Consider the following 24,005-nt stretch of genomic DNA (forward strand, 5'->3'; position numbering starts at 1 on the left):
AGGCAAGGGCGGGGATATGTGTTCTCCAGGGAAAAGGGCGGGGGGGTCTGGAAGATGGTGAAAAAGTAAGGAAAAGGAGAAATTTTGCACAATCTTCAGGTCTGCCCTGCCACTCCGTTCCCCTGAGGTGTCATAACAGCCTCTTTACTTTCCCAGGGATGAGTTTACCGAGCCAAGACCCTTTGGTCCCCTTGTGCCTCGGCCTTTGAAATCTGCGGGACACCAGGAAACAAGCTTGGTCCAGAGCGCCACCTGCTGTATACCTGCCTCCTCTCCTGCACCCCGGACTGGGATGGTGCTTCCGTGTTTTGGTACTAACTCATCCTTGCTCAATTACCAGCAGCTCTGAGCACCTTCCGCCCTTCTTTATGGCACCGGGACTCTCTTGGTCTTGGAGCCAGGTGAGATATTAGGGTTTATTTCCCAGTGAACTTGAAGTTTGACACCAGAGCCAATTCTTTGGCAGATGGTGAGCCTGAGGCTTATTCTGTGATTAAAAATCATTTATTGCATCATGTCTATCCTTTCAGTCTGGAGCAGTGGGGAATGTGGCCACCATGGTGACCTTGACGGTGGTGAGGGAAGAAGGAAGGGAGAGGAGTGATTCACTGTGCACTTTTGTTGTATGTTACCAGCTTAGGACTCAGGATGCGTTGGACCCAATTTTAGTCTCCGGAATTGTCATCATCCAGTGCTATTTTCCCCATTACGCAGAGGTGGCAGAGGGATTGGGGGGAGGGGGCAGGCCTCTGTCTCCAAGGAGACTGTGACGATGTCCCAGTAGGGGCAATTTGGAAGTGGGCATCCCTAGAAGGCTGAGGGAGGCCTCGGATTTGACCCTCGCGACTCCCGCGTTAGGGACTTTCTCTTACCAAAAGACTAGTCAGCCCCTTTTTAGAAGGGGAAACTGAGGCCCAGAAAGGGCAGGGAATCCCCTTGGGTCACAATGTGCCGTCAAGGATGGGTCAGGAGGAGCTGGGTCCAGGATTATGCGCCCTTGGATTTCCCCCAAAGCTCAGGAAGCCCCTCTAGGCTCCACTCTTCTTTGAGCTTTCCATCAAACAAGTCCTAGCGCCGGTGATCTTTTTGAACGTTCTGCGTCTCCACTCTGAGACTTCCCCTTTAAGGCGTTCTTCCCCTTTAAGATTCACGGCCCCTCCCGTCACGCTGCGTCGCAGTCTTAAGGCCCCGCCCCTTCAAACAGCTTTCGCCGGGCCGCGGCTGCTGTGCGACCGCCACGGCCCCTTTAAGCTCGAGCCCCGCCCCTGGTTCCCCATTCCCTTCCCTCCCTTCCCCTCCCCCTTCTGCCCGCACCAGGTGCCCTGGCGGGTCGTGCGGCGCGGCGCGCGACGGTGAGCGCCGGGCCCCGAGGGGGTGCGAGGACACCTTCCCGGTCTTCCTCGGCCCTGGCCAGATCCTCGCGGGTGCCAGGGGGCGGGGCCGGAGCTGTGACTGGGGCGGGGGAAAGGGGTGGGCAGGGGGCGGCAGGGGTGGGCCGGGACCGACCGAATGAGGGGGAGGGGCTCAGGTGACTTACGGGGGAAGGAATGGCTCCCCCTCGGAGCTCGCCTGACGACGGCGGGTGTGGGGGACCCGGCTTACGCTCGGCGGCGTTCCCACTCTCCGTTGCCCGGCCAGTGCTCCGGTACAGCCCGATCGCGGAATTGTCCCCCTCAGACCCATGGGGTCCAGGCCCTTCTGTAGGGGGTGGCTGCCGGCCGGTCCCGCCGCCCGACCCCGCAGTCGTGGAGGCGGCCGGAGAGGCCCAGACTGAAAGCGGAGGCCTTTGAGGGGGGGGCGGCAGGAGGGCACCGGCCCCCTCTCGGACCTCCTGGCAGAGGTGGGGGCCGTAGCAAAAGGCACAGGGGTGGAGCGTGGCCAGGGGCTAACCAGCTGGGACGGACGTCTGCCCGCTTCCCCCAGATACATGCTGAGCTGTGGGCTGGGGAAGGATCTGGCTGCCGGACCTCAGTTCCAAACCCTTGCCCGTCAGTGAGCTGGCGGTCACCATGGCAATGCGGGAGCTGGTGGAGGCCGAATGCGGGGGTGCCAACCCACTCATGAAGCTGGCCGGGCACTTCACCCAGGACAAGGCCCTTCGGCAGGAGGGGTTGAGGCCCGGCCCTTGGCCCCCAGGAGCCCCCGCCTCTGAGGCGGTGAGTATTTTTGATGTAGAAACACAAGCGGTGGCCTGGGATGGGGGGGGGGGGCAAAGGAACACTGGGGGATAACTGCTCTCTCTGATGTGTTGCAAATGATAGTTATCACTTAATGAGTGTTTACTTAACACCGCGCTAAGCATTGTGCATCTTCAGACGGATGAAGGCGGTCGTTTTATAGATGAAGAAACTGAGGCTCAGAGAAGTTTTGTGACTTGCTCAAGGTCATTTATACATGCCGGAGCTGGAATTTTAACCCCTGTTTAACTGAGTTGTGTGTGGTCTTCACCACTGTACCATATTGCCCCCCCCCCTTCTTTTCTTCTGTCTTAGGTCTCTAAGCCTTTGGGAGTAGCCTCGGAAGATGAGGTAAACATACCAGTCTCTTGCGTTGCATTTTTCTTTTGCCCGTTGCGTTTTCACTTTAAGCTTGGCTCACCCATATTTCAACCTGTGGACCTTCCTGACCAAATGAGATTTGCCTTATTCCACCTGCTTGCTTTTAAAAATGTATTCTTTTGAGTGTTTGCAAATCTATAGTTTCTTTGCTTCCCTTTCCTTGTATTTAGCATCCCCCATTCATGGGGCGTTATCTCCTGCTGAGTTCATTTCATCACGTCTCTCCTGGCAGTTGGTGGCCGAATTTCTCCAGGACCAGAATGCACCACTTGTATCCCGCGCCCCTCAGACTTTCAAGATGGATGATCTCCTGGCAGAGATGCAAGAGATTGAACAGTCAAACTTCCGCCAGGCACCCCAGAGAGGTGGGTCCAGAGTCTGGTGGGAGGGGAGTTCACCATTTTCCCTGCAGAGAGGGCCAAGGGGGTTCCATATTTGGATGCTGCTGGCATTGGGGAATTGAGATGCAGAAGGAGACAAATGGGACAGAGTGTTTTCATGTGCACTGAGGGCTCCTTAGGCATGATAGAATGATACGTATTTCTTTTTTTTTTCTTAGTTCTCTCTCTTTCTTTTAAGCTCCTGGTGTGGCAGACTTGGCCTTGTCTGAGAACTGGGCCCAGGAGTTTCTTGCAGCTGGAGATGCTGTGGATGTAACTCAGGATTATAATGAGACTGACTGGTCCCAAGAATTCATCTCTGAAGTCACAGGTGAGGCTTGCATGGGGCAAAGTTCTCTTTGGTTCACCAGTTCATCTTAGGATATAGAGCAATTTTAGCTTCTATGACTTTTCTGGATTCTTGACTCATTTCTCTAGGGCACTGAACCTGATTTCCCTCAGGTGATAATAGGGAATTGTTGAAACTTATATGAAGCAGGGGACTGGGTTTGAACTGGATAAGAGATTTTGGAGATTATATCTCTGCATCTCTGTATCTCCCTCTATTTAAAGAGAATGGGAGAGAGGACAGGGAGAGAGAACACGAGGGGTTAGGTACTTCTTTCTTATCTGGAACTTTATTACTGTAATTTGGTGGTGAGGATCCACAGATTGGATGAATGGCAGTATTGCCCAGGAAGAAATATTCAGCACAGCCTGTGGGATTCTGGCATTAAGTCATCTTGAAAAGAGTTGAGGCCTTGGAAAGTGGGATTGGGGAGTTCAAGGGCCTGAAGTACAGGGTCTTAGAGGGCAAAGACCATATCCTGATGATGATAATAAAAATTAATAGCTAATATTTATTTATCATGTTCTGGATTTTGTATTAAGTGCTCTGAATGCATTGTCTGTTTAAAACCCATGAGAACTCTCGAGATAGCTACTGTTTTTATTCCTAGCATATACATAAGAAAACAGAGGCTTTGGGATTAAGGGACTTGCCAAAGGTGATTCAGTTTTGTAGGTGGTGGAGTTGGGATTTGACTCTGGGTTTGAATGATTCCAGACCCTGTGGGCTTAACCATGGTGCTCTACTGGTGGGCCTGCACCCTAAGCTCTTCAGGGTCCCAGCCTATTTCTTGCTCTTTGAGAGGGTCCATGCTCATTATGTCCCTCGGGATTGATTCCTTTCCCCCAGGCCTGTCTGAATAGGGGCATGGGGGAAGGGCATTCTCTTCAGCTTTCCTCTTCTTCTTTGCTGTCAAAGGGAAGTACTTGTTAGTCTTTTTCCAATTTAACAAATTAAGAATAACAAGAGATACAAATGGACAAAGTTACAGAGATTATAGAAGACTCTCAGGGCATTCACATTGTCATCGTTTTTAAATATTCCTGAGGTCACTAAAGGGACCTAATTGTTTTCTCCCTCCATCGTTTTTATTCTTCTAAAAGTAGGGCTTTCTGTATTTAGGAAAAAAACCCCAAATCTAACAGTTAAAAGCTGTTGGCCTCTTTTAACATGACTCCCTTTCCTCCAACGCTGAAGTTGGAGTTTAAGGTAGAACAGCAGATATTCTTTGTTTCTTGAATCATGCTTTGCACTTTATAATCTTAAAGTCATTTGGTCTTCACAGTTATACTTACAAGGTAGGTATTCCTTCCCTATTGTGTAGATAAAGAAACTGAGATTTCAAAAGGTTAAATACTTTATCCAAAGTCATTCAGTAACAGAGATGACATTCAGACTCCTATCTTTCTGACTCCAGGCTCCATACTTAGAGCCATTACACTATCATTGAGAATCTTCTTTGTGGAATTTCCTCAAGTGAAACTCTGAGCTGTAACAAAGACACTCCCCCAGACCAACACTGTTTTTCATACAAACTGTAGGCTTAAATGCTGTGTCTTATTGTAGAGAGACTTCTGTTGTAATGCGTGGGTGTCATTTTTGATAACTCAGAAAAAAAAATTATTGCTACCGTAAGCATTGAGATTGATGAGATTTCTATTATAATTACCTTTAGAAAAACACGTTGGACTTGTCTCATTAAGTTCTCTTTGGGAGATCTCTTCTGTTTTGTCTGTTCTCTTGGGACTGTGCCTGCTTCATGGAGGCAGGGATAGGGAGAGCCGGAAAGGGAAGTTGAGCTGTTTGGGGCCTGCCTTCATAAAAATGTGCAATTGCATTAGTTATTGCTTTGTACGTAGTGGACCTTCAGTATTTATTGAACAAATGAATTGAGATCTGGGAGAAAGCTAAAGGAAATTAATTTTCTGGTCATTCACTTTTTATTATTCTCATAACATTTGTGGCTGATATTATTATATTGATGATATAGGTTACCTATTACTTTATGGATAAGTTGACTTCAAGATGAAAGGTTATATGCTTTAAATCCTTATTATTTTCAAACCCCTCTTGTTAAGATTCCAGACTCAAGTTTACAAAGAACCTAGATGTGCATTTATTGTCTTGTCTTGTTCTATTTGAAAATAATTGATAGTTTCACTGGAAGTTGCAAAAAAGGTAGAAGAAGGTTCTGTGTATCTGTTCTGTGTATCTTTCATTCTGTTTTCCCTGGTGGTAATATTTTGCATGACCGTTTGTTATGTCCGATATCAAAATCGGGAAACTGCCATTGGTACAATCCACAGAGTGTATTAAATCTCACTGGTTTGACATGCCTTTGTGTGTGTGTGTGTTTATGGTTTTATGCGGTTTTATCACTTGTGTAGATTTGTAACTACCATCACAGTCGAGTTACAGAATTATTCCATTTGCCACATGAAGCTCATTTTTCAGTCTGCCATATTTCTTGATGGAATCCACCCCCCCGACCCCTACCCCTAAATCTCCTGGGCCAAATAATTCCCCATCTTATGACTTGGCTGCAGGGATGAAATACGTCTTTAAGGGGTTTTGAATTCAGGCAGCCTCAGCTAACCTGGTGTGTGAGGTTCCTTTGGTAATCACGAGAGAGAGACCTGTGCTGTAGGCAAGCAGCAGTGGCAGACGATGAATGGCAACAGATCTCCCCCTGTGGCAGAGGAACAGACTGTGGAATAAAAGGAGTAACGATCTCATTGTGATGTTTTCTGCTTTCCCTATGGGTTTGCTCCCTGTGAGCAGACAGTGATGTTAATAATAGAGAACATTTGTTACCCTGTGCCTCACGCATGCCTTATCTCCTTTGGTCTTTACAACCATCCTATGAGGTAGCTGTTCTTATCTCTATTCATAGATCTATTTATATCTGTTTATAGATAAGGAAATGGAAACTTAAGGGTTAAGTAACTTGCACAGTGAATAAGAGGTGGTGTTGGGATTTGAGTGCCTGGAGGCTGACTCTAGAACCTACATTCTTTTTTTTTTTTTTTTTTTTTTAGGGAGAAACATAAAAATTTATTTAACAGGTGATAAAACTGAGGCACTGAAAGATTTAATAATTTATCCAATAAAATAGAGAATCATAATTATAGAACCAGAGTAAGAACTCAGTCTTTCTGGGCTTTTATGGACAAAGTAGAACCTACATTCTTTACCACTGGGCTATTTAGCAAACTCAGGAATGTTTATGGATGAGGGTGGGAAGTTCTGAATTTTTGACTTTTGAGCTTGGGCTGGATGCGCCTAGGTGGAAGGAACACACAACGAGAAAGTAAGTAAGGTGAACATTCTGAATTGGATATTTGGCGTCAAGGTTGTGGGCTCTGACTCTACTGATTTACGTAAGCTAGGACAGCCCCTTCTCCTCTGCAGGCCTTAATTGCTCCCATCTCCAGTATCCAAATAGGTCTGATTTTCTGTAAGAATTTCTCAAAAAACAGTGTGAGGGCCAAACAGAATTCTTCTGGTTCTTTCACTTTGACTCTGTTGGAGCAGGTTCACAATGCCAGAAAATTCTGAGTCTGATGGCTAAATATGGCCAAATACCAAATTACAGCTATTTGAGGATGACTTTTCTCATCCTGCGATTTTTTTTTCTAATCTGTCTCATGTCTCTTAAAGTCCAGATGCTTTATATTTTTTCCGTTGCTTCTTGTCCTTGAAAGGAGCATTTCACAAAAAATAGCATTCTCTCTAATTTGAGGAGCATTTGTGGCCAGAGTATGCTTCTGGAAAACACTCTAGTTGAGAGTAAGGAGTGGCTGGAGAGTAAGAGGAGCGGTGGTTAATTTTCAACAGAATGGGACGAAGGGATCAGAAGGCACTGTAAAGTCTACTTTAGTATTATGTGTCTCCTTCTTAGGTCTCCACTTTTGGGCCAGCAGTCTATTGCCCATAATAACTAGTGAGGGAATCTGGATAAAAATGTTGAGAGTCTTTGAAATTAAGGACAAAAAAAAAATGTCAACCATATCTTAATTTATTATATTAGTGATATTTATAGTTATGTGTATTTTGAGAGTCTGTATCCCCCTTTTTTTTTCTCCTCCAGATTTTGACATTATTTTCCCACATGTTGAGCTTACTTTGTTGAAATCGTTCAGGCAAAGTCTCAGTTAAATGGAGTAGACATTTAATACCAAAGGGATACATCTGCCTTCTGTGTTGAAAGCAATGACAGATCTCCAAACTGGGGATAAAGATAGGATGACCATTTCAGTACTGATGTGGAGAAGTGTGGATGCAGGGCAGAAGGAAAGCACACTGCTGGCTGGTGCCTTGTCTGTGTTGACTCATTCTTTAGGGCCCCTTTGTTGTTGTTTTTTTTTTTAAATATTTATTTTTGAGAGAGTGCAAGCGGGGGAGGGGCAGAGAGAGAGGGACAGAGCTTCTGAAGCCGGCTCTATGCAGATAGGCTGACAGCAGAGAGCCCGATGCAGGGCTTGAACTCATGAGCTATGAGATCACGACCTGAGCTGCAGTCGGACATTCAACTGACTGAGCCACCCAGGTACCCCTCTTTAGGGCCCCTTTGAATAATGTCTTAGTGCTTTTTGTTTTGTTTTGTTTTTTTCATTTTCCCCCTGGCCCCAAAATAGTAAAGGACAAAGTCCTGGAGGTTGAGAAGGAGTTCAGTGCCCTCGTTCAATCTGTTACCTTGCTAATCTTTACTATGATGTTGTGGCAGTGCCCTTTGTCACTAGAGCTTTTAGGACAGTTCCTAGAATTACACTTAAAAAACATAGGCCTAAAATGAATCAAAAGTGAGGGGCACCAGGGTGACTCAGTCTGCTAAGCATCTGACTCTTGATTTAGGCTCAGATCATTATGATCTCATGGATCATGGGTTCGAGCCCTGCATTGAATCCCTCGCATGGGATTCTCTCTCTCCCTCTCTCTGCCCCTTCCCTGCTGCTCTCTCACTCTTTCTCAAAATAAACAAACCAAAAAACAAACAAACGAATCAAAAGTGACAAGTCAGAATAATGTTTCTTCTTGGGGGAGGGAGGGCCTGACGGAGCCTGTGAGAGGTCTGAAACGTTCTGTGTCTTGATGTGGCTGGTGGTGATCTGCGTGTATTCACGTGTGGAGTTAATGAAGCAGTATGCTTACGCTTGGTACACTTTGTGTACATTCATGTTTGCATGTTGCATCTCAACTAAAAAAATGAAACCAACATCCAGTGGGAAGAGTGGCCCTAGGTATTTTTTAATTCTAGCCCAGCATTCTGCTTCTCAGGTTCTCCTGGTAGCTTTATTACAATGAAATACGAGGCTTGTTATATTGGGAAAGCGTGAGCTCTGTCGATGGAGACCAGACCAGAGGTCTTCCGCTCTCCTTTAGCTCCTTACCAGTTTCTTGTAGTGCCTTTGAGGAAGGTGGAGGCCCCAAGTGCCTGCTATTTCTTACTGAGGCCTCTGGCACTTCAAGCAAAAGGGTTTGGACTCCTTTTCTGAGTCTCCTCATTTGTTTTCCTGTTTCCAATCCAGTAAACTTTGGCCCCAGGCCCCTTGGGAGTGGGTTGGATATTGAGAGTTTAGTAGTGTTTTCTTTTGAGCAGGACTTTCTGAGGAATTCAGTAGGGTCTTATCTGCTTTGGCTTGGTTAAGAGGGTCAGTTGAATATGCGTGGTACTCTCCTTTTCCCTGACCCTCACTGAGCCCAGTGTGATTTCTCCAACTCCGTTCCTTGCAGATCCTTTGTCTGTGTCCCCAGCCCGCTGGGCTGAGGAATATCTGGAACAGTCCGAGGAGAAGTTGTGGCTGGGAGAGCCTGAGGGAACAGCTGCCACTGATCGCTGGTGAGTCCAGCTACTTCTTTCTGGATGGATCCCTGTGAAAGGAGCATTGGGTAGTTTTCTCAGCCTCCCTCACCTCCTACATCTGCATTCTCAAACTGATTTGCAGTCCCCTCATTTTCTTTTTTCTTTTCTTTTCTTTTCTTTTCTTTTCTTTTCTTTTCTTTTCTTTTCTTTTCTTTTCTATTTTGAGAGAGACAGAGAGCATGCCAGAGGGGGAGGGGAAGAGAGACGGGGGGCACAGAGGATCTGAAGTGAGCTCTGTGCTGCCAGTAGAGATCCTGATGCGGGCCTCAAACTCACAGACTGTGGGATCACAACCTGAGCTGAAGTTGGATGCTTAACTGACTGAGTCACCCAGGAGCCCCCCCGCCCTTTTTTTAAAGTTTATTTATTTTGAGAGAAGGGCGGAGAAGGGGAGAGGGAGAGAATCCCAGGCAGGCTCTGCACCATCAGTGCAGAGCCCCATGTGGAGCTTGAACTCAGGAACCATGAGATCATGACATGAGCTGAAGCCGGACACTTAACTGACTGAGTCACCTAAGCACCTCCCCTCATTTTCAGTGTTAAGGTTCTCACTTGTATTATTACCCCTACTCAAAGTGTGAGTGAGTCAAGAATCCTAAGTGTCGTAACCAGAAGTTTGTAACTTTACCTTACGTACCCTATTGCCTCTTTAATTTGGAGGCTGCTACTATATTCCTTCTCTCTGCAAAGGTGTGTTTGTGAATGGGAGAAGTAAGAGAATGTAGCTAGTTCTTTGCCACTTCTGCCTGTGTTTTTTTTTTTTTCTTTATAAAATTTTTTTGCTTATTTATTTATTTTGAGAGAGACAGAGACAGTGTGAGTGGGGGAGGGGCAGAGAGAGAGGGAGACAGAGAATCCCAAGCAGGCTCCATACTGTCAACACAGAACCTGAAGTGGGGCTCGAACCCACGAACTGTGAGATTATGACCTGAACTGAAACCAAGAGTTGGATGCTTAACGGACTGAGCCACCCAGGCACCCCCACCCCCCAACCCTGCCAAGTGTCCTTTTTTAATGTAAATTGGAATTGTAGGACCTCAACAAGAATGTGTGTCTTTTCCTTGATAAGAACTGTGATGCCAGGGGCTGGGGGGTGGGGAATAGCATGGGGAAGGTGGTGGCAGACGAGTGTGTGGAACCCGTTTGCCCTTACCTGTTCCAGGTATGATGAATATCATCCTGAGGAGGATCTGCAGCACACAGCCAGTGATTTTGTGGCCAAGGTGGATGACCCCAAGTTGGCTAACTCTGAGGTGAGCCACATCCCACTGCTATTTTGCCCAGCAGAGCTGGCCTTCAAAGCCAAGAGTCTAGCTTTTCATACCCCAGTTTAAAGAGAAGGAAATAAGATCCCGGGTCCATTCCTTCCTGTCTTGAGAATAGAGACTTCGCATCCTGCCTCTTACTTTCAGCATTCTTTCCCTCACTTCCTTGCATACTCACCCTTTTGCTTTTCTGTGTCTTCTCAAATCTTTAAAGCCAGAAATTCCTTTGTTTTTGTTCTCTACATTTTTCAGGGTCTTTTAGCAAATCTTGCCTACAGCTAGAGATGGTCAGGGGGAGGGTGAGTGCAGGCTTCTCTTGGGCATGGTTGAGAGTGCACACCTGGAAGTCCTCTCCCAAGTGGCCTATGTGTGTCTCTGTGCCCCAGTTCCTGAAATTCGTGCGGCAGATTGGCGAGGGGCAGGTGTCCCTGGAGTCCGGTGCAGGGTCGGGCCGAGCTCAGGCAGAACAGTGGGCAGCAGAGTTTATACAGCAGCAGGTAGGACATTGTCACTTCCCAGTCCCACTTGAGAGCCGGCTGGTGCCCCAGGCCTTGGGTTCAGTGTTCAGTGGTCCTAGACGGGGAAGGGATTTTATTGCCAGCTTGTCTTGGTAGCATCGAGGTCCTGAGTGGGTGGGAAAGAGATCCTGAGAATGTTCTCAGAAGTGTGCAGGTTGCTGGTGTTTAGTGGGTATTTAGTCAGTAGAAAGTTGGTGGCGGTCTGACCATCCTTCTTTGTCACAGGGTACATCAGATGCCTGGGTTGACCAGTTCACAAGACCAGTAAACACAGCTGCCCTCGATATGGAGTTTGAACGAGCCAAGTCAGCTATAGAGGTGAGAGCAGGTAGCACAGGAGCAGCCACCTCAAGAGAAAATACTCCTTTGGAGAGAGTGGGTGTTTTAACAGCAAAGAAACATACCACGAATGTTGTATGTCCTAGTGTTCCTGGGCCCTCTGTGTCAGAATGCTTGGGGTAGGGCATCAGCTCACACTGCAGAATCAGGATCTGAGCGTAGGATCTAGGAATCTTCACTTAAAAAAGCTCTTCAGGAGATCTTAAATGCGTTGACATTTAAGAACTACTGCCTTACGGAATCTATCCTAGCGGCGCTGAGCGTCAGGTGGGGTGGTCATGATGGATCTCCTTTTTCTATCTGCCTTCCCTTCCTTACAGTCCGATGTCGATTTCTGGGACAAGTTGCAGGCAGAGTTGGAGGAGATGGCGAAACGGGACGCAGAGGCTCATCCCTGGCTCTCTGACTATGATGATCTCACGTCTGCTTCCTATGATAAGGTAAGAACTCGGTTTTCAGATTGCAGGGTTTCCTTGTTTTGTGCCTCCTTTAATCTTGAATTTGGAGGGTACCTACTTTCAAGTAATTACTTCCTTGAACCCCTTTCCATGAAGGGAGGTCTAAATCATTCCCTTGCCCCGCTCCTCTCCAGTGTTTGAAGGTATGCTTTATTCTTAGGGTATAAAGATTAATAATAATAGACCATCCTTGTCAAATAATGGTAATACAGTGACATAGTACCTATGATAGAGATTTGCCCATGATGCATTCAGAACCTAGATGAAAGAGCTCTGCTTTGGAGGTTGATTGAGAACATTTTTAAGGAGATAGGTACCCCTTTGGTAGAGAGTGGTAATTGGTAGATTATCTGTCTTCCCACCTTCATATCTATTTCCTTTTTTTTTTTTATGTTTATTTTTGAGAGAGAGAGAGAGACAGCGTGAGTGCCGGGGGGGGGGGGGAGGGGGGGGGACAGGGGCACAGAGAGAGGGAGACACAGAATTTGAATCAGGATTCAGGCTCCGAGCTGTCAGCACAGAGCCCGATGCGGGGCTTGAACCCACAAACCGCAAGATCATGACCTGAGCCAAAGTCAGATGCTTAACCGACTAAGCCACCCAGGCGCCCCTCTGTTTACTTTTTTTAACTCACAAATTCATTTTAAATTTGGATCTGTTCCTGTAGGTACTGACCACCTGTGCCAATTTAGGTGTTTTCAAAGAATTATATTAAATAACTTAAATGTTAGGAAAATATTCCAGCAGTCATTGGTGAAAATTGATCTAGTTTTGCATATAGCATATACTTTAGACCAAGAAGCTTATGCTGTTTCAGAGGTATCACTGTGGAAAAAAATCTGCTTTGGGACTGTGAGGTATTTAGGGATGTGGGTAATAACCGAACTGCTGAGGGGGCACCTGTGGCTCAGTCGGTTAAGCATCCGACTTTTGATTTTGGCTCAAGTCATGATCTCACGGTTTGTGAATTTAAGCCCTGCTTGGGGCTCTGCACTGACAGCATGGAACCTGCTTGGGATATACTCTCTCTCTCTCTCTCTCAAAATAAATAATAAATTAAAAAAAGAATTGAACTGCTGAGCTGAAGCATGAGGGGGAAGGGAGGGAACTGTTTGGTTTTGGAAGAGACGAAACAGGAACTGGGGAGGAGAGTAGCAATACCTCTTCTCAGCTCAGATCTGGTTGGGAAAGGATTCTGGGGCTAGAACCAGGGCCTGAGATGTAAAGCAGGATGTCTGAGGTAGATCTTGACATAGGGGAGCTATGCAAAGGTAGGAAAGAGTAAGGTTCAAGATAACTATAAAAAGGCTAGCATTTGGGGCGCCTGGGTGGGTCAGTCGGTTGAGTGTCTGGCTCTTGATTTCAGTTGAAGTCATCATCCCAGGGTCGTGGGATCGAGTCCTGAGTCGGTCTCCACGTGGAGCCTGCTTAAGACTTTTTCTTTCTCTCACTCTGCCCCTCTCCCCTGCTCGTGCACTCTTGCTCTCTCACATAGAAAAAGAAAAAAAGAAAAGGCTAGCTTTTGAAAGCCAATGAAAAACTTAGTACTGGGAAAAATGGGATTTTGTTTACTGTTTATTTCAGTCTTAGTTTTTAAGAGCTATCCTCTTATAGGGAAGAGAGCTTACTTCTTGGACCCTGCCCTATGTTTTGCCACAATAAGAGTTTCTTCTGTGGAATTTTGAGGAGAAAGAACTGAAGGAAGTACCTGCACATAATACATTTATTAATTTGTATAAGCAATTTGATAAGTTGCAGAGTTCCATCATCTTACAAGTGGCAAATTATATATTTTAGATGAAAATTTCCATGCTTTTAATAAATATAGATATATCATTGATTTTGTATGAGTAGCATTTCTTAGCATTTTTTGCTCTCATATTAATGACATGCTAGGTGGAATAAAATTTTCTTGAATGCTTTTTTTTTTTTTTTTTAAGAGGGGATGAGGGGCAGAGAGAGAGGGAGAGAGAGAGAATCCCAAGCAGCCTCCATGCTCAGTTCAGAGCCTGATGCAGGGCTCAATCCCACAACACTGGGATCATAATCTGAGCTGAAATCAAGAGTTGGACACTCAACTGACTGATCCACCTAGGCGCCCCTATGCTAACTATTATTGAATTATATGTCAATAGTGCATTTTTTGTTTTTAAATGTGGATCTGATCCTGATTGTCATATAAATTCATGGGTCTCTGAATATACTATTTTTTTACTGGATGGTCCTTAAATTTTCAAGACAACATCTGTAGCTCAAGCACATATTGTATCCCTTTAGCATAAAGAAGTTTCTCTGATGGGCTAGACTCTTAATAGTATCCTATTTCTGCTACATGATCCTGTGAGATTTTGGAATAGACCAGACAGTGGATCAGACCTGATTGGCTCGGCTTAGACTTTTTAGGTTGCAACAGTGATCATAAGCTCATGCTGCATTCTTTTGGTTGGAAGCTTCCTCCCGCATATTCTTTTTTCCATTTATGCAAATGTTCTAATTTTGAAAAATTCCTCTTTGATCAGCAGTTGATAAAATGGCAAGGAGGACAGATAGCATGGACAAGAGTGTATTTGGAGAACCTCCTGATGGCATTGATTTGTTACATTGTCTTTTGAGGATGATGCCTATTTTATGAATAGTATTTTATGCTTTTTGATAATAAGACTTAGGTGAATAATCTCACTTGATTATTAATAATCTCAGAACTCTGTAATTAATAATCTCAGAACTCTGTAGTTCTGAGAGGCAGGAATTGATTTCATTAGGAAATTTTGTTATAGATGACAATGATCTCTGTTTCCTACAGGGTGGCTTAAAACATAGATCGATGATAGACGATAGTTGAAGTTGGTTGTGGAGGGATTTATGTCTAGGATGGGGGTTAGCAAACTATGGCCCATAGGTAAATCTGGCCTGCTAACTGTTTTTGCCTGGCCTATGAGCTGATAGTGGTTTTAACATTCTTAAACAGTTGAAAAAAATGAAAAGAAATATTTTGTAACCTGTGCAAATTATATACAATTCAAATTGCAGTGTCCATAAATAAAGTTTTATTGGAACACAGTCATGCTTATGTGTTTTACATATTTGTGGCTCCTTTCTCTCTCCAAAGGTGGAGTTGACTAGTGACAAATTACTTATTATCTGGCCCTGATGAGAAAGGTTTGCTGATCCCTGGTCGAAGGTCATTTTCTACCTTCAGAGTTTTCGTATTGTACAGAGACATCCCAGGAGCACTACTTATTCTCAACATGAATATACTTTTAATACATTTATTCCTAATCCATCTCCTGTAATATATCTTGCTTCTTAGACTTCCACTGTAATTATTTAAGTTTTGTCTGTCACAAGTGATTTTCATCTGATGACTTATGATGGTTTAGAATTTGGCTGGTAAAATTTAGGTGTTTCCAGTTCTTTAGCAGTTCCGTAGTAATAGTGAAAAAGGGCCTCACTCACGTCTTTATTGTAGACGGTTTCATTCTTATTTGTCCTTAGCTACATTTAGAAGGGCTCTGCCTGGTATTTTGCATCTTTTCATTCTGGTATATTGTTTTGTGATGGTAACTATTTACTCCCCAGAGAGGAACATTTTATTTGCTTGTCCCAAGTCATGCGGCTTACTAGAGACTTCCCTTTTACCTTATTACCTCTTTGCCTAACATGAAATACCAATAGACAAAGCTTTGCACATAGCATCATAATCCTTCCCTGAAATGAGAAATCCTCAGCCAGAAGAGAACGGTGTTTTTCTGAAGCATTTTTTGCCATCAGGATTTTGGGATCTAGGTTTCATTTACTATGAGATACAGATTAATATTAGTAACTTTCAAGAATGAAATTAGGGAACAACTAAAGTTTTCAAAGTGCTTGAATACATGTTATCCAGTCAGTGCACACAGTGATTCTCTGAGCTAGGCAAGAGTGGGATTTGAGTGGCAGGACCTCTGAGTCCAAATTGCATTTCCGTTATCTGTTATCACATTGCTGCAGGAAAACAAGAAATGCCCTTTCTTTTTTTAAATATTTTAATGTTTATTTATTCTTAGAGAGAGACAGACAGACAGAATGTGAGTGGGGGAGGAGAAGAGAGAGAGGGAGACACAGAATCTGAAACAGGCTCCAGGCTCTGAGCTGTCAGCACAGAGCCCTATGCAGGGCCCAAACCCACAAATGCGAGATCGTGACCCGAGCCAAAGTCAGAAGCCCAACCGACTGAGCCACCCAGGTGCCCCAAGAAATGCCCTTTGGATAGCTGAGGAGAGCTTATCTCATTCCTATAAGCGGATCTTGTAAGAAATGTGTTCTGTCCAGTAGTGAGAGTCAAGGATGTAGAAATACAGGCCTTTAAAGACTTCCTAAAATAAGCTTACTCCCAGCATGGATCCCAGTTTGTAGACCTTCGCTTTTCAGTTATTGTGAACAGGAGACAGCAGCATGAGCACGATACCGAATGATTTTACTGTAGTCCTAGACGATCCCCTTTATAATTTGGAAAATTTGTTGGCATTTAATTCGGATACTTTTTGGAGGCCTCCAACTTCTCCACCTCTGTGTGGGTTGTCATCTCCCATTTCTTCTGCTTTGCCTGCGACGGCTCTGTCCCAGAGGTTTTCACTTGGCTTCCTTTCCCTGTAGGGGTACCAGTTTGAGGAGGAGAACCCCCTGCGTGACCACCCCCAGCCTTTTGAGGAAGGGCTCCGGCGGCTTCAGGAGGGGGACCTGCCAAATGCGGTGCTGCTTTTTGAGGCAGCTGTGCAGCAGGATCCCAAGCACATGGAAGTGAGTGACTCACTGGTCTGCCTTCACGTGAGACACGGCTTCCTTCAGTTTTGCGGGAAGCCCCACAGAGCAGTGCAGATGGATGCGGGCCTGGGTGGTGGCCTGAGGTCGGGGGGTAAGGGTGGAGAGGGGGAAGCCAGAGGAAAGGAGGGTGGCAAGGTGAATACACGAGTAATGGGATCTGGCACCTTCTTTCTAGGCTTGGCAGTATCTGGGTACCACCCAGGCAGAGAATGAACAAGAACTGTTAGCCATCAGTGCCCTGCGGAGGTGAGTGCGTGAAAGGTGGGGTGAGGTGCTTCCGAGGCCCTCCAAATAGCCTTTAGAACGCTAGCGTCCCAGACCCAGATCCTTGTCTTCTTTCCGGTCACTAGCGAGAGTGTGTTCTTGTGGCGAAACTCTTAAGGTTTGGAGGGAATTGGAGACACCTGGTTACGTTTCTTCACGAGCCGTTAATTGTATATGTGGGACCCTTACTGGTTCCTTGGCTGCTAAAACATCCCGCCTTCTCATATCTGTAATTTTGTTAGTAACTCACGTGTGGAGGATTCCTTTGCCTCGTAATCTGAGGGAGCTGGCAGGTGAGGCTGTCATGACTCTGCATTCCGTGACCGTATTCCAGTGTCCTGCAGATGCCAGCTCTGCCCACCTCTGTCCAAACAGGTGTCTGGAGCTAAAGCCAGATAACCGGACGGCACTGATGGCGCTGGCTGTGAGCTTCACCAACGAGTCCTTGCAGCGACAGGCCTGCGAAACCCTGCGAGACTGGCTGCGCTACACACCGGCCTATGCCCATCTGGTCGTGCGTGGCGAAGAAGGGGCCGGTGGGGCGGGACAGGGCCCCAGCAAGCGCATCCTGGGATCCCTGTTGTCGGAGTGAGTGCAAGGGATTCTTGGGAGGACAGATGGTAACCGGAGTCCCAGGAGAGGGAGGATCTTGATTTGGGAAGCTGGGATGGACTTAGACTCAGTGGTTTGAGAGTGGGATGCGGGCGGTGCCTGGGTGGCTCAGTCGGTGAAGCGTCCGACTTCGGCTCAGGCCACGATCTCTCAGTTTGTGGGTCGAGCCCCACTTCGGGCTCTGTGCTGACAGCTCGGATCCTGGAGCCTGCTTCGGGTTCCGTGTCTCCTCTCTCTGCCCCTCCCCTTTCCATGCTCTGTCTCTGTCTGTCTCTCAAAAAATGAGTAAACATTAAAAAAAAAATGACACACAAAAAAGAGTGGGATGGGAGACCCAGGATCCACTTGAAGGAGGTCCGCACTCCATGGTGCAGTGCCGGCATGAAACAGAAAAACAGGTTTCTAAAGTGGAGTTTGGGGGTCGGAGGAGGACTGATAGACTGATGAATCTCAAGGGTATGAGTGACTAAGGAAATATTTTGGGAGGGTGGGAATATAGACACATCCATCCACCTATGTCTGTGTTTTTGTTTTTTTTTCCTTCCCCCCTACTTATCCAGCTCCCTATTTCTTGAAGTGAAGGAGCTCTTCCTGGCTGCTGTGCGCCTGGACCCTACATCCATTGACCCTGATGTGCAGTGTGGCTTGGGAGTCCTCTTCAACCTGAGCGGGGAGTATGACAAGGCAGTGGACTGTTTCACAGCTGCCCTCAGCGTCCGTCCCAATGTGAGCCTCGGGAGGAATAGAAATAGAACATGAATGTGTCTTACTGAAGAATCATTTGTTGGCAACTTCGGAGTCATGGGAGATTTCGTTCCGGAGACTGGTTGCCATGGGAGAATTGGGAAAAGGAGGCTGGGAGTACAGGGTCATGTGGACTGTGGAGAGTCTGCGTGAGATGAGAGCGGTTGCACTGTGGCACACAGGGAATAGTGGAGGACAGAGGAACAGAAGGAACATGTATTAGCTAAACAGAATGGTGAACCAGGGGGAGGGACGGGCAGAATTGGAGCGCCTGGCTCTTGTTTCTAACCCTTCTCCATTCCTATCCCAGGACTATTTGCTGTGGAATAAGCTAGGGGCCACCCTGGCCAACGGGAACCAGAGTGAAGAAGCAGTAGCTGCCTACCGTCGGGCCCTTGAGCTACAGCCTGGCTATATACGGTCCCGCTATAACCTGGGCATCAGCTGCATCAACCTTGGAGCTCACCGGTGAGAGCAGCTCTTGAGTAATTAATGGGCAAATTCTTTCCCCCTGCCTTTGACCCCGGCTCCTCATTCTTTGATCCTGTATTTGACTGACTAGCCCCAGCCTTCTCCCCAGGCCGGCTGACCTGTCTCCTTCCAGTGATGTTCTGCTCACCATCTCTCACTTTTCTTCCCTACAGGGAGGCTGTGGAGCACTTTTTGGAGGCCCTGAACATGCAGAGGAAAAGCCGGGGCCCTCGGGGAGAAGGGGGTGCCATGTCAGAGAATATCTGGAGCACCCTACGTTTGGCATTGTCTATGTTAGGCCAGAGTGATGCCTATGGGGCAGCTGATGCCCGGGATCTGCCCACGCTCCTAACTATGTTTGGCCTGCCCCAGTGACAGTGGGATGGGCTGCCCTGTGAGTGTCTGCTTGGAGGGGTCCCTGCTCTGGATGTGACTCCCTCTCCCCAAATGGACCTACCAAGGGGGTGGGCTGATGACCACAAGCGGTACGGCCTCTCAGGAGCTGCCTCAATGTAGGGGGTGGGGGGTAGTCTGTGTCCTTCCTACGTAACTGTAGGAAAATGAGCTGTGTCGACTCTGAGTCCCTTGGTAATTCAGGGGCTGTACACCCCAGTTACAGATCTCTCTGCTCATCATGCCCTTTCTTGGTGCTGCTTTTTTGGGTAGGACCCAAAGATCTAGGGTAACTGTTGTCATCAGCTGCCGTTTCTGATAGGGTCTACCACATTTGTAATGTCCGTCCTTTCCCCCCCTTTTACTGGGAACTGGTGATAGTGCAGCCTTCTTGGGCAGTTGTGGGTGGCGGGTTCTTCTACCGTGCACCTCTGTGATGACTGTACCTGGGATGGCGTGTTAGGAGTCGGCCTGTTGGATTTAAGTGTTGCTTTGGCTCAGCAGAGCTGAGTTTTGATGGGGGTGCCCACAGTTCGGTTGTGCCTGGACCTCTCCCGACTGTAGTCAGGTGCCCTGGGTGCGGTGCCGTACGCAGTAAGGCTGGCGTCATCATTGAGGGGTCCCCGGGAGTGGCTGGGGTCAACTGTACAGAGAGTGTGTGTGTGTGGGGTAGGAGGATGCTTGTTTGTGGAATGAACCTAGAAGGGACCAGATGGGATCAGATTAAGGGCTCTGTTCTGGGGCCGTTGGTGGGAGGACAGAGCAAGTGGGCTGCGGGGTGTGGTGAGGGCAGCAAGCCCCCCTCCTAGAAAGGCGTGCGAGTAGGAGTTGAGCCAGCTCTTTGAGAAAGTTGGCTCGGAGATTGCAGTCTTGCCAGATTCCTAGCAGAGAGGCGGTTCAGTGTTACCGTAAGCCTTTTGCTGAACTTCTTTAAATGTTTCTAGGGGAGAGCATTGAAAAATCCCCTTCCCGCATATTACCTTCACAAGGTGTAGATTGAGGGAACGTGAGGGAGCAGCTTGGAATGTCCTCAGCTGCCCCCTGCGTGGGGAGATCCACTGACCCCCAGAAATGACTGCTAAGCCTCTTGCCTTGTCTTCAGTAGCTAATGATCAGAGAGATTTTTTTTAAACTACCACGGTCCCAAGGTTCCATCCTGAAATTTATTTTTCTTTGTATGAATATGTGTAAATGATTTAAAAATAAAACTGTATGAATAAAATTTGTATGAAGAATAAGTGGAACTGACATGGGTGTGAGTTCTGCTGCCAGGGGAGAAGTTGGGGTGTGGGAGGTGGGTTGGTGTTTGGAGGATTGGCATTCAACAGTTTTCTTCTCTCTTTGCCTTTCAAACTCTCACTAGTATATTGATTGCCCATCCATCCATCCAGTAATATTGAGCACCTAACACATGCCTGGTACCATGAATAAGATGTACAAGGTCCCTGTGTCCATGGAACTTACGGTTCAGCAGGAGAGACTGATGGTTAACAATCGTGCATTTTTCATACTTAATGATGATACTATAAAGGGAAACACGGGGTGTGATATAATTGGTGTTGCTTTTATTGTGAATTACATGGGAGGATTTTGGTAGTTTTTTCAACGCTTAACGCTTTCTAAAGGTTTTCATCTGGCTCTCCCTGGTTTTATTAGGAACTGTATCAAGGGCCATATAAAGACGGGTATCTATCCGTGGGGAAAAGTTTTTAAAGATAAACATATTTATATGTGGAGATAAATGTCCATGGCCATGGTAGTGTTGGGGAAAAAATGTCTAAAAGAAAATGCGTTCAGTAAATTATCCAGACGGTGAAATATCATTTAGCTGTCTAATTCTGTTTATGGAACAATTTCCAATGACCGTAAGTGCTAACAATATAATGAGAAAGAAGAGGTTAGCAAACTGTTTACAGGGTATCTCAAAAACATGTCCTGAAAAGAGACTAGGGAATACCCCAGTATTCTAAGAGTGTGAAGATGAGAGTGATTTTTCTCCTGCTTTGCCATACTTACTTGTCATTTTCAAATTTTCTTAGTGCATGGATGGGTAATACTTTCATAGGAAAGACCCCCCCCTCCCCCACCTCCAAAAAAAAAAAAAAAAAAACATGGTGGGAAGGGTGAGGCATTTGTTGTCACCACCTGGGTGACCTCAGGACACCCGGTGTCCTGGGCTCCGCAGGGTGGGCAGTGCAAAGCCACAGGCCTGACTGGGGCCGGGCATGTTGAGGCAGCAATTTCTACAATGTGTAGATAGATACAAGGAGAGCCGCCTGGCTTGAGAGTCAAGCTAACTTCTGGTTTAATTGAAATCTCCAGGTTTACCTGCTTTGCCTGTCTTTGGGGGCGTGAAGATGTCCAAGAGGATGCTTTTCTTGCACAGCCAGGGCTAGGCATCTCTTGAACCCAAATCGAATCCAGCCAATAGTTCTTGAGCCCCTAGCATGTGCCAGGTGCTGTTCAGGGATACAATTCACAAGGCAGACAAGGGTCCCTGTTCTCATGGCTTAGGTACTAGTTGACTAAAGAGAGAATATACAAGTTAATGAGGAAATACCAGTTAGTTTTGTGTAATTTTTATGTGTTTTAATTTCTTTTTTTTTTTTTAATTTTTTTTAACGTTTATTTATTTTTGAGACAGAGAGAGACAGAGCGTGAATGGGGGAGGGTCAGAGAGAGAGAGGGAGACACAGAACCTGAAACAGGCTCCAGGCTCCGAGCTGTCAGCACAGAGCCCGACGTGGGGCTCGAACTCACAGACCGCGAGATCATGACCTGAGCTGAAGTCGGACGCCCAACCGACTGAGCCACCCAGGCGCCCCTAATTTCTAAGCAGAAACCAAAATGGCACATTGCACTACGAGTAAAGAGGAGGGCTGTGGGGTGTGAGGATCCAGCCATGGAGGTTTGGGTGGAAGCACAGCCCAGGTCCCGGGGGAGCAAATGTGAAGGCTGTGATCTGAGCTTAAAAGAGCTCTGTGCACCCCAACAGGAAGAGGGCTGCAGTGGAGAGGAGAGGAGCACTAGCAGGAGAGAGGGTGGAGGGGTGGGCAGGAGCCCGGCAGGTAGGCCCTTTTCGATTATGGTGAAGAGTTGGAATTATATTCTGAGTTCCATGGGAAATCACTGGAGAGTTGGGACAGAAAAATGATGTGATGCGATTTAGTGTTGAAAGACCCTTCGCCTGGGTGGCTCAGTCGGTTGAGCGTCTGACTTTGGCTCAGGTCACGATCTCGCAGTTCGTGAGTTCGAGCCCCGTGTCAGGCTCTGTGCTGACAGTGCAGAGCCCGGAACCTGCTTCGGATTCTGTGTCTGCCTCCTCTCTCTGCCCCTCCCCTGCGCACGCTCTCTCTCTCTCTGTCTCTCAATAATAATAATTAAAAACAAAACAAAACAACAACAAAAAAGAATGGCGAGCCGAACTGACTGACAAAGGGGAAGCCGTGGGCAGAGTGGGTTTGGGAAGGAAAATATGAAGTTCTAGAACTGAACACATTAGATTGGAAGTAGAGATCTCCAAAAATAGATCTCAAGTAGAGAAAATGGATATATAAATCTCAGGTGAGAATTCAGGGCTGGGTGTATAAATATAGATGGTATTTAAAGCCATGGAACTGGCTAGGTTTGCCTGAAGAGAGAATGGAGACAAAGAGGGTGTAAGGCTGCAAAAGGCACTGGTTACCAGGCATGCGGGATCCATCAGAGCAGCTGTTTGTTCCTGGTTGATACAAATCTGTGAAGGGCCACCTTGTTAAACAAAAACAAAAAATAAATGACTGTGGGCCTGCACCTTTAAAGAAACAGTTTAACTTGTAGTCCAAGTTTTCCAGTTTCCAGGAAGAAGTGTAACTGGCAGATGATCTGTGTGTTCATTTCAATAAAACCAGGGCATTCTCCCTCCATAGGTAAACCGATCGGTGAATGATTAAAAGGCTGCTTGGCGAGTGAGGGAAATTAGTTTGGGTTAATGGCCTCAGGGTATTGCTGATGGGCTAGCTCCACAATCCTGTCAACCAAGCAAACACAGAAGCGTGTCAGGCACCCTGTTTAACTGGGGCTTGCATGGGCATTGAATGCCTCCTTGAGGCTCCTCCATATTTTCTCTTTTGTTCTAACTTACAAAAATTATTATTTTTTTAAATGGGCAGAGGGAGAGGGAGACGGAGGACCTGACGGCACACAGCCTGACGTGGGGCTCGAACTCACAAACTGCGAGACCGTGATCTGAGCTGACTGAGCCACCCACCCAGGCGCCCCACTTAAAAAATTATTTTAATTTCAGTTAAAAAGTTTCTAGAGTGGTTTTAGGTTTATAAAAAATCGAGATTTCCCACATGCCCTCTGCTGCCACACAGGCACAGCTTCTTCACATTAACAACATCAATCACCAGGGTGGTACTTTTTTTTTTTTTAACCAAGCATGAGCTTATGTTGACACATCATAATCACCCAAAGTCCATAGGTTTAGGCAAATGTATAACGACTGTATCCATCATTGCACCATAAGAGTATTTTCACTACCCTAAAAATCTTCTTTGCACTGTCCATTCATATGCCCCCCCATCCCCCCACCCCCAAGTGCTAAACTTTGGTGTCCGTAGTTTTGCCTTTTCCAGAATGTCATACAGTTGGAATCATACCGTATGCATCCTTTCATATTGGCTGCTTTCACTTTGTAGTATGCATTTAAGTGTCCCTCATGTCTTTTCATGGCTTGTTGGGTCATTTTTCTTAGTGCTGAGTATTAGTCCATCGTCTGGATGTATCACAGTTTGTTCATCCCTTCACTATGGAAGGACATCTCGGTCGCCCCCAAATTTTGGCAATTATGAGTAAAGCTGCTACAAACATTCGTGTGTTGGGTTTTGTGTGGACAAAAGTCTTCACATCCTTTGGGTAAATAACCGAATAGCATGGCTGCTGAACTGTGCAGTAAGACTATGCTTATTTCTGTAAGGACCTTCCGAACTGTCTTCCATGGTGGC

At 46.5% G+C, this 24,005-nt stretch overlaps 1 protein-coding gene across 7 annotated transcripts; it reads left to right on the forward strand.

Annotated features, from left to right (window-relative positions):
- The first annotated feature begins 1,186 nt into the window (after positions 1-1,186).
- PEX5 (peroxisomal biogenesis factor 5) lies at positions 1,187-20,223 on the forward strand. Of its 7 annotated transcripts, none has more exons than XM_042991699.1 (16): positions 1,188-1,352; positions 1,924-2,156; positions 2,493-2,528; positions 2,791-2,923; positions 3,138-3,269; positions 9,021-9,126; positions 10,313-10,403; positions 10,802-10,912; positions 11,159-11,251; positions 11,617-11,712; positions 16,366-16,509; positions 16,709-16,779; positions 17,173-17,385; positions 17,970-18,135; positions 18,464-18,621; positions 18,798-20,223. In XM_042991699.1, exons 2-16 carry the CDS (start codon positions 2,010-2,012, stop codon positions 18,997-18,999), a joined length of 1,899 nt encoding a protein of 632 aa, XP_042847633.1. In that variant the 5' UTR covers positions 1,188-1,352; positions 1,924-2,009; the 3' UTR covers positions 19,000-20,223. The 7 variants fall into 7 exon arrangements, with proteins under 7 accessions (XP_042847636.1, XP_042847633.1, XP_042847637.1 ...); XM_042991697.1 differs by having other exon boundaries at positions 1,189-1,352; positions 11,593-11,712; XM_042991698.1 differs by lacking the exon at positions 1,188-1,352 and adding an exon at positions 1,556-1,645 and having other exon boundaries at positions 11,593-11,712.
- Positions 20,224-24,005: the final 3,782 nt, after the last annotated feature.

This window comes from Panthera tigris, chromosome B4 (genome assembly GCF_018350195.1).
Source record: "Panthera tigris isolate Pti1 chromosome B4, P.tigris_Pti1_mat1.1, whole genome shotgun sequence".
In the NCBI taxonomy this organism is placed as follows: Eukaryota; Metazoa; Chordata; class Mammalia; order Carnivora; family Felidae; genus Panthera; species Panthera tigris.

Bases quoted from the DNA above. Each gene is read 5' to 3' on its own strand.
- PEX5 (XM_042991697.1), top strand. From the start codon at position 2,010: ATGGCAATGCGGGAGCTGGTGGAGGCCGAATGCGGGGGTGCCAACCCA. The intron at 10,404-10,801 runs GTGAGCCACATC...TCTGTGCCCCAG, and splicing joins CCAAGTTGGCTAACTCTGAG to TTCCTGAAATTCGTGCGGCA. The intron at 10,913-11,158 runs GTAGGACATTGT...TCTTTGTCACAG, and splicing joins CAGAGTTTATACAGCAGCAG to GGTACATCAGATGCCTGGGT.